This window comes from Tiliqua scincoides, chromosome 2 (genome assembly GCF_035046505.1).
Source record: "Tiliqua scincoides isolate rTilSci1 chromosome 2, rTilSci1.hap2, whole genome shotgun sequence".
NCBI classification, from domain to species: Eukaryota; Metazoa; Chordata; class Lepidosauria; order Squamata; family Scincidae; genus Tiliqua; species Tiliqua scincoides.
In genome coordinates this window covers 261,221,795-261,236,584 of record NC_089822.1, presented here as the reverse complement: position 1 = coordinate 261,236,584, position 14,790 = coordinate 261,221,795, and the positions used below count along the sequence as shown (strand labels likewise).

The 14,790-nt window shown below is 47.4% G+C and overlaps 1 protein-coding gene across 2 annotated transcripts; it reads right to left on the bottom strand.

The window, feature by feature from the left end:
- Nucleotides 1-1,011: 1,011 nt before the first annotated feature.
- On the bottom strand, nt 1,012-10,765 carry LOC136640463 (zinc finger protein 180-like). 2 transcript variants are annotated; one of them, XM_066615617.1, is made up of 5 exons: nt 10,488-10,765; nt 7,986-8,108; nt 5,228-5,310; nt 4,866-4,992; nt 1,012-2,519 (listed from the first exon to the last, which is right to left on the bottom strand). In XM_066615617.1, exons 2-5 carry the CDS (start codon nt 8,017-8,019, stop codon nt 1,474-1,476), a joined length of 1,290 nt encoding a protein of 429 aa, XP_066471714.1. In that variant the 5' UTR covers nt 8,020-8,108; nt 10,488-10,765; the 3' UTR covers nt 1,012-1,473. The 2 variants fall into 2 exon arrangements, with proteins under 2 accessions (XP_066471714.1, XP_066471715.1); XM_066615618.1 differs by having other exon boundaries at nt 1,012-2,516.
- Nucleotides 10,766-14,790: the final 4,025 nt, after the last annotated feature.

Here is a 14,790-nt window from a genome sequence, read left to right as displayed (position 1 = left end):
TTTGGGAAACTGGAAGCTTAATTCAATTGCCTTGTGCTGGTTCATACCATTTGGAAAAAGACAGGATTTTTTAACAGCCTCTTAGCTCTATGCCTATGGCTAAGATTAGGGAACGGGCTGTGGTAGCAGAGAATCCTTACCCAAGATTAGGTAAGCAAGAGAAAGTGTCAAGAGGTTCCAAAGAGGAAGCGTTGAATGCCAGTGGCCAATGAGAGTTGGGTGTACTGAAGGTGAAGAGGGCATCCTGATTAATTTAGACCACAATCCCAAAGTGAATTCATGGGAAATTATTGATGTGGCTTCCCTGACCTCTTCACTGGGTATCAGCCAGTGAGATAGTCCAGTGATGCTCTTTACATGTTGGCAGTCCGGTGGAATATTTTATGATGGACCAGTCTGGTAATACCTTTATATGGTGATAGTCTGGTGAGATTTCCCTTACCAGAATTTCTTAACAGTCTCCTCCAACCCCACCCTTATAAGACTGGATTAGCTGACCAAGGAGAGTGCAGAAGAGATTAAAGCTTCTTTCACAACTACAACAAACAGTTGTGAAACTTCCCTCTCCCTACTAAATGTTGCATTTTAGTGTAGCCCATCGCTCAGAGCTCTTTAAGTAAAGTCTGTGCCAGAGAACTGGAAGACAGCTAATGTTACACCAAACTTTAAAAAAAATGGAAGGAGAAGGGATGTGGAAAATTACAGACTAGTTAGCCCAACAGCTCTTCCAGGTAAGATGATAGAAAGCCTAATCAAAGATAAAGTCTTAAAACATACAGAAGAACAAACTTTACTGAAGGGAGAATCTGTCTGGCTTCTATAAGGGTAAGTCTCACCTCAGGAATCTCACCAAAGTTTCCTCAGAAAATTCTACAGGGAAAGAATGTTCCTTGGGGCATATCACTTTTCACCTCTCTCCATTGTGAAAATTGCCTGGTTACACCCACTCTCTGTTTTTGGGTCTAGTTCAAACACCAAAGTCCAAGGTCTCTAGGAAATCATAACGGGACATTCATTGACAAAAATTTATTATTTTTTTAAGGAGAAACAATTTCACACACATTTCAACAAAACACAGGAGAAACCGCAGGAATACTTAAACTTTAATTCTGGGGTGGACATAAAGCGACTCCACTTTGAAAACGCATCCCTCTACCTGCCAACATTTATATGATTACTCTCCACTGTGTTGCAGTTTATACTGAATAAGACTGGACTAAGCACACTCTTTCTACATTTCTGGCATATACAGGGCTTTTCTCTTGTGTGAATTCTATGGTGGTAGGAAAGTTCATGATTCCAACTGAAGCTCTTTCCACACTCTTGACATATATGAGGTTTCTCCCCTGTGTGCTTAACATGATGGCTTGTTTCTCTCCTATATAAGTTTTCTAGTGGGTGGTAAATTTATTACTTTGACTGAAACTATTTCTACACTCCTGGAATGTGTAAGGTTTCTCCCTATGTGGGTTGTCATATACTGGTCTTCACCCCACCCATACCACCTTCCACATTCATGGCACGTACAGGGTTTGTCCCCTGAGTGGGTTCAGTGATGGTCCCTAAGGTAGCTGCTGGAACTGAAGCCCTTTCCACACTCCTGGCATGTGTAGGACTTCTCCCCAGAATATGTTCTCTGGTGCGTTGTAAGATGACAGCTCTGAGTAAAGCTCTTTCCACACTGCTGACATGTATAGGGTTTCTCTCCTGCATGAATTCTCCATTGGGTGGTACCACTCTCACTGAAGCTCTTTCCAAGCACATGGCCAATACAGGGTTTGCCCTCATGTGTGTTCGTTGATGGTCTCGAAGGTAGCTGTTGGAAATAAAGCCCTTTCCACACTCTTGGCAGGTGTAGGGTTTCTCCCCAGTATGGGTTCTCTGATGGATCTTAAGTGTACTACTTCGACTGAAGCTCTTTCTACACTCCTGGCATGTGTAGGGTTTGTCCCCTGTGTGGGTTATCTGATGGCTCTTAAGGGTACTACTTAGACTGAAGCTTTTTCCACACTCCTGGCATGAATAGGGTTTCTCCCCTGAATGAGTTCTCAGGTGCGTTGTTAGTTGTCCACTCTGAATGAAGCTCTTTCCACACTCCTGGCATGTATAGGGTTTCTCCCCTGTGTGAATTCTCCAGTGGTTGGTAAGTTTTTCATTCTTACTGAAGCTCTTTCCACACTCAGGGCATGTGTAGGGTTTCTCTCCTGTATGAGTTCTCTGGTGGATTAAAAGGAACCAGCTGGAAATGAAACTCTTTCCACACTCATAGCACGTATAGGGTTTCTCCCTTGTGTGAGTTCTCTGATGGATCTTAAATATACCATGTTGTCTGAAGCTCTTTCCACACTCATGGCACTTAAAGGGTTTTTCCTCTGCATGAATTCTTTGATGGATAATACTCTGACTGAAGCTCTTTCCATACTCCCAGCCTGGATAGGATTTCTCCACTGTGTGGGCTCTTTGCTGTGAAGAACAAGCCTGTGGTGTCTTTCTTCCACACTGGTTTGAAACGGATGCTGCTGAATGAAAGAGAGAAATGTAATAAGAGGCCAAAAGCAGAAAGTATTTGGGGAAGACATAAAAAACATATTTTTCTTTGAAATCAGAGGTTGGGCCCAGAGGCAAGTGGCCTCATTAATGTATGTTTCTTTGGAGGAGGAGAAGGAATCTCAAAGAAAGAGGGAAAGAGAGAAAGCAAGCCTCTAGTGCAGGGGTGTCCAAACCTTTTGGCAGGAGGGTCACATCACCTCTTAGACACTGTGTCAGGGGCCAGGAAAAAAAAGGATTAATTTAAATTTCAAATTTGAATAAATTTACATATATGAATATATTAGAGATTTAACTTATATGAATGAATGAATGTCTTGCAATAGTTCAAGGCCTAAAAAAGGCCTTGCACAAAGCAAGGCCAGCCTTTCCTTTGCTGCTGCTGTTTGCATCACAGATGTGAAACAGCAAGCAGTGGAGGGAGCCTTCGTCCCACAGCTCATGCAAGAGGTCGAACAGTTGGCCAAAACACTGAGAGTAGTTGCATCAGGCCAGCATGGGCTCCAGCAAGTCTCTGGAGGGCCAGAGGCTCATTGGAGACTGGGATCTCTCTGAGGGCCAGATTGGGAGTCCTTGAGGGCTGCAATTGGCCCCTGGGCCGGGGTTTGGGCATCCCTGCTCTAGTGAAAGAACAAGACCTTTCAGAGTTAAGGAAGCAATCTTCTACAAAGTCTGAAGTTTTCTAGAAAAGGTTCACAGCTGATGAGTCTGCCAAAGTTGTGTCCAGGTTACAGATGATTCCTGGACTTCCAGGAGCTAACTAAGGGCACAATCCTAACCAGGACTACTCAAATGTAAGTCCTATTTTTTTCAGTGGGGCTTATTCTCAGGAAAGTGTGGTTAGAATTTCAGCCATAGTCTAAAACAGGGGTGCTCAATAAGTCTAGCCATCAACTCCTCATGCCAACATCCAATGCAGGAAAGACTCCCACATGGGGCATCTATAAATCCCAATCCCGATCTACCAGTCGATCACCAGGCAAAACGAGTAGATCACAGGCTTCTCTCCCGTCCACGAATTCCTGGGAGTGAGCCCCGCCCTGGGAGTGAAGCATCCCTGGGAGTGAGCCCCTGTCCACACATCCCTGGGAGTGAGCCCTGTTGACTCTCCTGGGGATGACTTACCTTTCCCCTGTTTTTGCACTGGTATGTATGGAGATCTGCCCCCCCCCCAACTTCCATCTGTTGGTTCTGTGTGCAAGGCGTTTTGCACTGGTCTTGCTGTGATGTTTATATAGAGATATTCCCTCCCCCACACCTTTCCCTTGTTTTTGCACTGGTCTGTATAGAGATCTGCTCCCCCTCCCCACTTGTAATGGAATCAAGGAAGATCTGGTGAGGAGGTAGGCTGTAGTGTCAGCAGTGGCCCCTTTAAGGGTAAGGCCTGGGCATCCAGCAGAGTGTGCTGCACAGCTGCAGCCACTTGAAGGCAATAGGGCCCTCAGGGATATAAGAGCACCTGAGGCAGGAAGGGCTCCACTTATTTATGTGAGTCAGCCTTTTCCTACATGAAGATCTTTAAGTCCAAGTACCTTTCCACCATGACTGATTAACATCTGGAAGTGTGCTTGAAGCTGGCTGCCAGCAGCTACTGTCCGGGCTATGCATCGTTGGCTGATTCACTTCAGTGCAAGTCATCAAAGTAAACTCAAGTAATTACAAAAAATGTTTATAGTTAATTATGTTGTGTTGTGCAATATTGGCTCATGCGGTTATGCAAGGTACACCAACATACATTGTACACATAAATGTTATATGTTATGATGGGCGCGAACATTGTAAAAAAACTCTGGTAGATCTCCGGGCCTTGCTGGGTTTCAAAGTAGCTCTCGAGCCAAAAAAGTGTGAGCACCCCTGGTCTAAAAGCACACCCAGGCTTTGCACTGCTTATGTCAGGGGTGGGAGCAACCCCATCTATGATCAAGGAAAGGAGCCACTTCTTTTCCCAAATGGCCTGTCCTCCAGAAAAAAAGTCCTGTCCTCTGTGTCTATTCAGTTTCAGTTTGTTACTCTAAATCCAGGCCAACGGTAACAGAGCCCAAACACAGGATGCAGGGTGCTCTGAGATGCCCACCTCTTCCAAAAGGCAGCTAAAGGACAAGAGGCACAAAGGCTTCCAGCCACTTCATGGCACAACGTCCCCAATTTGGGGCTACTCTCCTTCTCAAGAGACTCTTGATCAGTGCTGGGCCAGAAAGGGAAGATGAGGTGCCATCAGGCTTCGCAGTCTAGCCATCAACTCCTCATGCCAACATCCAATGCAGGAAAGACTCCCACATGGGGCATCTATGAATTATGGGCCAAAGGATCCTCCTTACCTACAAAGGTCACATTCTCATAATTGTCCATTGTGACAGCTTCATACAGGCTTCTTTGGCGTTGATCCAGCAGAGCCCACTCTGCACTGCTGAAGTACACAGCGACCTCTGCAAATGAAATAGGGCTCTGAAAGAAAAAGGAGAGATTCCTCATCAGCAGGTCATCCCAGGTTCTGCCTGCAGTCCCCAAAGAGAACTGCCCACAAGTGAGCAAAATCTGTGTGTTTCCAGCTGATGCACAGAACCGTGCTCGGAGAATGTGGATGGCCTTTTTTCTTGTGGCATCTAGCAGTCCCAGAAGGTGAAACACCCCTTCGAGGTAGGAGGAGAGGCTCAAGCCGTGCCCTGCTCATCTCCCTTACCTGGCCTGGATAAGCAGCAGCCTTTTCTGCTCCTCCACAAGAACGTGAAGGCCTGGTTTGCAGGGGCTTTGCTTCTTCACTACCTGTCAGGGAGAGAAAAGATGAGAACTGTAAGATTTTTCATTTCATATACATGCTTCATCCTGGGTGTCCCGGTTTGAATTCCTTTCTCTTCGTTGTGGCAACAGCTGCAAGGGAGACTGGACAGACTCATGGAGGCATGTGGTGAGGGCCATGGCTGGATGCTGCCAGTCTTCAGGTGCAGATGCAGTCCTGATAAGAGGAGCGAGGTGAGAACCTTTCCTTCTCTGTGCTAACGCTAGTGAGTTCAGCAATAACCCCAATTTCGGGCTAAGAGAAACAGATTACTAGACACAGGACGCAATCCTGAAAATGAGTTCGGCTGGCACAAGTCCCTTGCACTGGCCCAGGAGGATATCAAATGTACAATAAAGCACGTTTGCACCTCCTCAGGAGTAAGCTGCATTGGTGCACAGAGGTGCAATCCAGCCTCCTTGACGGCTTCCTCTGCAAGGCTTGTGTCAGCCTGGCTGGGCTGACGCAAGGGTCTGGGGTGGGTGGGAGGGAGGTGTTCCTGGGTGAGGAGAGGGCGGCCCTGGGGTGGTGAGCAGGAGGCGGGGCTGGGATCTGGCAGTTATGCTGGATCCTAACTCCCGTTCCCCATGGAGATTGGAGCAGATTGAATCCACTCTGTTCTCCTCGGACTTGTGCCACCTCAGGAGGTGGCACAAGTCCAAAGAGATCCATAGGGGCCAGCATGCTTTACCTGGAGGTAAGGGGAAAGGTTTCCCCTTGCCTATGGCTGAGCCACCTTGGGCCCCTATCCTGTGGTGGATACAGCGCAAGCCTCTTGGCTTGCCTGTTCAAGTACAGGGTAGGATGTGCCCACAGTGGCATACGTTTGACCCATAAATTTTTCTCACCCCCCAGTATAACATAATTATTTTTTTCACATTTTTATACCACGCTTCCTCTAAGGCGCTCGGGGTGGTGTGCATGGTTCCTCCCCTTGTTTTCTCTTCACAACAACCCTGTGAGGTAGGTGAGACAGAGATAGTAATAGTCATGACAGGAAATGAATAATACTAACGGCCAGAAAATAAATGCAGTGCACATTTCCCTGCAAGCAAGGGATGAACGACAGTGCCCTTCCCTGCGGTAACTCCTCTGCTCATAGTAGTCAGTGACATATTGCCCCTGCATCTGGAGGTTCAATGTAGCCATCACAGTTAATTACCACTGATAGACTATAGCCCACCACAAATATTAAGAATTCACTTTACAAGTTTTAAGAAAATTCACTTTTTGTGACATAAGGCAATTGTGTTTTCCTTTTCTGGTTATTTGGCCACAGCTTTCAATAGAACACAGATGTTTTACTGAGGTCTATTTCATTGCATTGTCCTGTAAGTTACGCATTGAATGGTATATAACATGATGGTATTCCTACAGATTGTGGTTTTAGCTATTTTGGTCATCAGTGGTGTCAGCCCCCTAAGGGTGGCGCCTCTGGCGGACTGCCCCACCCCTGCTAACTATGCTAGTGACTTGCGGGACCCCTGGACACCTATCATCTGGCAGCAAGATTAGGAACGCCACATAACAAACAGCAATAGGAGGCTTTAGAACAAAGCTCTAAAGCAGGGGTCTCCGAAGAGTAAAAAGAGTCCAATCTCTCCAGAGTGCATGGAGGATGTTTAAAATAACAGTAATGGACCCTAAAGGAAAAAGGGCTTGATTAAGTCCAGGAGGGTGCCAGCATGGCTGACGAGCAAAATTAGAGAGGTTGTAAAGGGTAAGGAATCTTCCTTCCATAAATGGAAATGAGGAGAATATGTAATGAGGATAATTTGCTGTAATGAGGAGAATAAAAAGGAATATAAACTGTATCAAAAGAAATGCAAGAAGATGAAATGGGAGGCGAAGAAAGGCTTTGAGGAGTGTGTGGCCAGCAACGTTAAGAGGAATAATAAAAGTTTCTTCAAATATGTTAGAAGCAGGAAGCCTGCCAGAGAAACGGTTGGCCCTCTGAACGGTGAGGGAGGGAAAGGGGAGATAAAAGGAGACTTGAAGATGGCAGAGAAATTAAATGAGTGCATCTGTCTTCATGGCAGAAGACCTCAGGCAGATACTGCTGCCCCAACAGCCCCTTTTGACCAAGGAATTAAGTCAGATGGAGGTTGAAAGAGAAGATGTTTCAGACCTAATTGACAAATTAAAGATCAATAAGTCACTGGGCGCAGATGGCATCCACCCATGAGTTATTAAAGAACTGAAGAATGATGTTGCTGATCTCATGATTATAATATGTAACGTCTCCCTTAAAACAGCCATGGTGCCTGAGGATTGGATCTCTCCAAACTGGAAGAATGGGCAGCAAAATGGCAGGTGTTTTTTAATGTAAGTGTAAAGTAGTGCACATTGGGGCAAAAAAAAAAAAAAGGCTGATGGGTTCTGAGTTGTCTGTGACAGATCAGGAGAGAGATTTTGTGGTAATTATACTTAAAAAATAGATTATGAAAAGAAATTCCGTTCAGTCAACTCTCTTTAGGAAAAGTATCCCTTGAATACTGAGTTATGTTATTCAGTTCCAGGAGTTGAGTAAAATCAGGACTACATTCCAGGTTTGAACCTTCCCTGAGCTTTGCGACAGCCCCCCCCCCCAAAAAAAACCCCAATCTTCTAAGCACCCGATTTCTAATAAGTGGGGGAGAGGGGGGAATTAGTAAATCCTTACCTAATAAGGCCATGTTCCTGTGATTCTCCTGCATGAAGATAAAGGTCACTCATTGGGACTGAGCTGATCTATCTTGCTTCTTCATAAAACACTGTGACCACATTCTCAGAAGTCACTAAGAAGCTGAAAAGCAAAAAGAAATCATCTGTCCACTTTTGTTACAGAAGATGGCCACAATGACTGAATGATGTCAGATCTTCAAAGTGCTCAGTACTGCATGTTTGAGCTCACAACAGCCCTTTATTCCAATTGTATAGGTAAGTACCTGAGGTTGCCAAAGGTATTTGAGAATTCATCTAGCCCAGTGCTAGCAGCATCTGATTGGCATGAGGTTTCCAGGGTCTCAGGCAAAAAGCCCTAGCAGGAAACCATTCCCAGATGCTGAGGATTGAATCTTGGACCTTCTGAATGGAGCTCCATCACTGAGCTGCAGCTTCCAGCTTAGTTTAAAGGGGGCTTGCCCTCCCTATACTATGGTTTTATTTATTTTTCACATGTTTATACTGCCTTCCTCCAAGAAAATCAAGGTGGTGTACATGGTTCCTTCCCTTCTTTTGTTCTCAACACAACCCTGTGAGGTAGGTGAGACTACATAAGAACAGCCCCACTGGATCAGGCCATAGGCCCATCTAGTCCAGCTTCCTGTATCTCACAGCGGCCCACCAAATGCCCCAGGGAGCACACCAGATAACAAGAGACCTTATCCTGGTGCCCTCCCTTGCATCTGACATGGCCCATTTCTAAAATAAGGAGGTTGAACATACACATCATGGCTTGTAACCCGTAATGGATTTTTCCTCCAGAAACTTGTCCAATCGCCTTTTAAAGGCATCCAGGCCAGATGCCATCACCACATCATGTGGCAAGGAGTTCCACAGACCAATCACACGCTGGGTAAAGAAATATTTTCTTTTGTCTGTTCTAACTCTCCTGACACTCAATTTTAGTGGATGTCCCCTGGTTCTGGTGTTATGTGAGAGTGTAAAGAGCATCTCCCTATCCACTCTGTCCATCCCCTGCATAATTTTGTATGTCTCAATCATGTCCCCCCTCAGGCGCCTCTTTTCTAGGCCCAAACGTGGTAGCCTTTCCTCATAAGGAAGGTGCCCCAGCCCAGCAATCATCTTAGTTGCTCTCTTTTGCACCTTTTCCATTTCCACTATGTCTGAGACTGAGAGAGAGTGACCGACCCAATGTCACCCAAGAAGCTTCATGGCTCAGTGGGGATTTGAACCTGGCTGTTCTGGGTCTAACTTCCAAACACTACCCTGTCCTGGCTCAAGGCCTTACCCAGCTCAGATCGCAACCTGATCACTAATAGCAATGCAGATCATCTATTTGTAGGGAGCAAGGAAGGGAGACTGACTCCAGATCCTTTCCTCCCCTCACCCCCCAAAAGAGGGTTGGCACTGGCACTATTGCCTATGATCTGACTCCTGCTCAGGCACTGATGAGACCCAGACTGGTTTAACTTCAGAAAGGTGACTGTATTATGTGCCTTCAGATTATAGCCTGGGAGTGGCTCCTCATCTAGCTAAAGATTCACGTGCAGCAGTCTGCTTCCCCTACATATTTGCCCCTAACCCAGAGCTATTCAAACTGGGGCGCCGAAACACCCCAGTCTGACAGCCCTGGCCCCTTTCCCCTTAAGGGGTGGGGGCAGAGGGAAGGCAGTGACACAGGGGGCTGCAGGGACAGTCATGTACTCACCAGCCCCAGCCCCCGCAGCAGTGTCCTAGGGGTGCTGGGAGCATCTGCTGGACTCCCCAGCCTCCGGAGAGTGAAAGCAGAGGGATGGCGCGCCACCTCCGCAAAACCCGCAGTGAAGGAAAGGCCAGCCTTGCTTTGTGCTAGGCCTTGAGATATTGCAAGACCTTCATTCATTTATATGAGTCCTGTCTCTAACATAGTCATTTAGATAAATGAATTCAAATTTTAAATGTAAATCAATTCTTTTTTCCCCCAGCCCCCTACACAGTGCTATAGAGATGATGTGGCCCTCCTGCCAAAAAGTTTGGACACCCCTGCCCTAGGAGGATTTCCTGCTACAGGCAGGGGGTGGACTAGATGACATTTTGTGCCCTCCAAACTCTATAATTCTATGTTAGATATTCACACACACACACACACACACACCCAGGGTGCCAGCACTCCAAACAAAGACCTTTGGGCAGTCCTCTCTTTGAGAGCCCAGTCCTAGGCATGTCTACGCAGGAGTAAGTCAGTCCTTGTCACACTCACTCCAACCCTCTGTCTGCCCCAAAGGCTTCCAGGATCTCTGCTGCCTCCAGCCCCTTCCCTGGTTCTTTTGCAGTGGCAGCAGAAGCAGCTCTTGGGGCTCTCAGGCCTCCTCCCAGCAATGGTTGTGGGTCACTCCCCACAAGCCCCTGATCACCCCCCACCACCCTCCAGGGAACCTCCACCCAGGACTCCTCCAGCAGCTATTCAGCCCACCACCCTCCACCACTACCCCGTCCTCCTGCAGCCTGGCTGGGGGCTCACCCTGGACTCCTCCGCTGGGCTCTTCCCCGGGCCCCAAGAGCAGTTGAGGGTGACTGGGGGTCTCTCCAATGCAGCCCCCTGGCCCTCTCTCTCTCGGGGGGGGGCAGAGGGTGCTGCTGCCCCCAGGAGGTTCCGCTCGGCTCAGGCAGCCTCTTCCCGAAGCTCCCCCGCAGCAGGACCAGGAGCCTCCCAGCGCCCTTCTCGAGATGCGCGTCCCAGGCCGCCTGCGATCCTCCCTGCAGGGAGAACGTCCTTCCTGCCCGGGCGGCAGAGGCTCCAGGAGGGGCTGCGGGGAAGCGGGGCGCTTCCTGCCCTGCGCGAAGGCTGCAAATAGCTCTGGTGCGCGAGGAGGAAGAGGAGGAGCAGGAGGCGCCTCCTCTGCACACAGCAGCCCCCCTTGGAGTGTCCTAGCCCGGCCCAGGACCCCCTGGCTCTCCCCCTGCAGGGTCACGGAGAAGCCCCTTGCTGGGGGCTCTGCTGAGGGAAGGGACAAGAGAACCTCAGGAAGATGTTGGGCTGGAGAGTTAGCCCACCAAATGGGACCAGAGCTAAAGGACAACTCAAGCATGGGGTGGTGTCCCTGGTCTAGTCATGGGGGTGTATGTTGCAGAGAGAGAGATGCACTGGCCAGATCTGCTTCTCACCTGCTTCTTAGAAGCAGCCCAGCACAGAGACCTGTGTGTCCAAAAGGTGCAACAGATGGGCAGTGGGTGGCTGCAACTCTTTCCAACCCCCCCCCCCCTTTTCTTATCATGTCTCCTTCTCTGGATTCCTGGTTCTTCTTTCCCACTTCCTCTCCTCAAGCACCCTTCAGGTTTCCTTGAAAGCAGAATTTCCTGTTGAGAGAGGCTGACTCCCAAAGAAGAGGCAGCTGATTCAGGTTTTCTCTTTTCCTGCTACAACCCTCTGTTTGTAAATCCATCTTTCTCCTTTTAATTTAACTTCCCCCAATGTTTTCTGAACCAGTGGGATTGGATCTTCCCAGTGGGTTAGATAAGAACATAAGAATAGCCCCGCTGGATCAGGCCAAGGGCCCATCTAGTCCAGCTTCCTGCATCTCACAGTGGCCCACTAAATGCCTTAGGGAGCTCACAAGGCAACAGACACAACCTGCGGCCTGGTGCCTTCCCCTGCATCTGGCAATTAGAGGCAGCCTGCCTCTAAAACCAAGAACTTGCACATACCTACTATGACTTGTAACCCATAGATGACTTGAAACCCATTAGATGATTCTAACCCCTCTGAAATTCTGCATCAGCTCCACTTCTGCTATTTTGATTGTTCTCCACCATGTCATGGACCCGGACTGGAATGTCTTCACTTCAAGATGGAAGAGCTCTTGCAAAGTGCACACCACCTGCAAGTACAAAAGGAAATGTAGGCCTGCCCCCCAGTTTACTTCCACGCAGACTCCATGTTTTGCAAAAAGAAAACCATGGCTGATACATGTGAAACAAATGCCAATGTGGATTTTCAGTCACAATGTAGCACTAGGCTAAGGGGCAGGGAAGGAGAACTGTTCACTTACTTTAGTTAATGCTGCACCAGAGCCCAAGGCTCATATATGACTGGTGCTACCTGAGCTCTCCCCCTCCAGGGACACTGAAAGCCAGAGGAGGTACTGCAGCTGGAGGCTCTGTTGCATCCTGTTCTCTGCTCAAGGGACATACATGACTGGTGCTACCAGTGCTGTTTCTCACGGCTTTGACTGTGATTTTGAATCAATGGACGTTTTATGAATTCCTTACGTGTTCTTCTCCTTTCTCAAGGTGTTATCGCTACCAGTTGTAATTTCCTCCTCTTTTAGAATGCCATTCAGGAACTGCATGAATGGACCAGAGCCTTGTAGGGTGGTGTGGAGTGCTGGGTAGGGGTAAGGAAGCCAGATCAGGCAGGAGGGGCTGTTAAGAAAGAGGTTTGAGTAGGGCCCAAGAGTCCACATTGGTTAAAACGCAGGATATCCCAGCAGTGGTGTAGCTAAGGCAGCTGGAGCCTGGAGGCAGAGAAAGTTTTGGTGCCCCTGCAGGCAACCAAATAAAATTTAATTGAGAAGAAATTAAGAAAATAAAAATGTATACATTTAACACCTGCTTAAAAAAACTACAAAAAACTTAGAAAGTGTTTTTGTCCACCTCCCCCTTCACCCCAGTGCCTGCCCTCTTGCCACTCCGAGTTTCTCCTGCCTGCCCTTCTGCTCCCATAGCCACTGGTCATGGAGTCCGGACCTTTGCTTTGCCCGTCAGGGTGGACATTGCTCAGCAGCCCAGGCACATACAGAGAAGGCAGGTCGATGGCCTCCTGTGTCAGTGCCAGAGGTTGTACCAGGAGGCTGTTCGGCACAGCTTGTCATGCCACGTGGTGGGCTCAGCCTTGGTGGCCCAGAATGGAGGGCTGGTGCTGTGCCTGGAGGCAAGTTCAGAAGGTTTGGGCTGGCTGGAGGGCTGGTGCCAGCCGGGTGCCCAAAGTTAGTCTGGCATCCAGCCAGGATCTGGGAAAACAGCTATAGGGCTCCGTGTTCCTTCCGTTATAGATGCCTCTGATACTTCAGAAGATGTGTACATCTGAGAAACCAGAAGAAAAGTATTTCTTTGAAACTTAAACTGCCTCTGTCCCTGTTCCTGGGTGGTGGAATTTGCCATAAGAAGGGGGGTCTTCTGCTAATTGCTGTGTTTACTAGAACCCAGCACCCCCTGTTCAAACAACTTGTGGGCCAAGTATGCCAGGAAGGAGCCTTAGGACACAATCCTAACCAGGTCTACTCAGAAGTAGGTCCTATTGTGTTCAGTGCGACTTACTCCCAGGAAAGTGCGGTTAGGATTGCAGCCTTATTTTACTTGGAAGAATTTTTCCACCCCCTTTTTAAAGACTAGATTTGCTTTACTATTTTTGTATGTGTAAAAAAACTAACAGCTTCTTTCACATCTGTAAGGGCAAGCCATGGATGGGGATCTAACCACTGGGCCATGTTTTTGCAACATGTACCAAGGTTAGACTCTGAGCTGTTTGAGAGCTGGAAGTACAAGAAAAGAGCTGATTGTGAAGAACAAGGGATTATGACTGTACAAACTGAAAATTGGTTAAGCGGGACTAATCAGATGCAGAAGCTAAAAATAGACAGGTCTCATACTCCATATTCAGGTCTCTTTTAGGGACTTTAGCATACTTTAAGATCAAAACAGGAACCTCATAAAAACTATGGGACTAACAAAAACTGCACTCAAAAGAATTTAAAACCCTACCACTAAGCTGGTTAACATCAAACCCCAAAACATTTTATTTTACTCTTTTCAATACATTGTAACTCTTTTACTCTTGGGATAATTAAAAAAAGGAGTTGAGACGAAAATGGCTAACATAAGAGGAGTCTGTAAGGAATACAAGGAAGTAGGGCAATTGTGATTCCAGACCAGTATTTCATCTTGAAACAACCATAACAATAACCACAGGGGCCACTTCCAAGGACAATGGCAGTGTTTAACACAGGCCATAGTCTCAAGAAATAACAAGCAGTTTGAGGATGTGGTAGTGGTCTGCCTTCGTAAGGAGGTGCATGACCCCACAGGGGTCCCTCGCAAACCTGGGAGCAGCTTTTTTCAACCAATTTTTTTTTACCAATCTAGGGTCTCTTGGCCCATGGACGATATTTTTATGCCAATCTTCCTGACTGGCCCTCCAGTTAGCTCTGAAAAAATTAAGGATCTTATTGCCCAGTTAAAACCAGGGAAGGCATCTGGTCCAGACGTGTTCCCTCCGGATCTGATGAAAGCAAATTCTGGGTGGTGGGCTCCACTCCTTGCTCAGCTGTTCACAATAGTCAACAAATTGGGGCTTATCCCTAAGTGCATGAACCAAGGCTGTAGTAGTTTTAAAAGGGTGATCCTAAATCTCCAGAAAGATACAAACCCATCAGTCTTTTATCTCTATGCTAAGCATCTAGTATACAGACTATCGGATTGGATTAGTGGAAATGATATTTTGGGAGCGAAAGAAGCAGGATTTAGGAAAGGCAAATCTACAGTAGATCATTATCTGGTCCTTTCCCATTTGATTAATAAACATTGCAGCCTCAGGCTAATTTCTATGTGGCCTTATTGGATCTGATATCAGATTTTGATACCATAGAAAGAGACCTTCTGTGGAATAAGCTTTCTCACCTTGGGTTGGATGAAAAACTCCTTACCTTGATTAGGTAGTTTTATTGAAGCACAAGTTGTCAAGTGAGGGCCAAATCCTATCCAACTTTCCAGCTCTGGTGTAGCAGCGCCAATAGGGTGTGCATTATAACCTGCAATGGGAGGGTAGT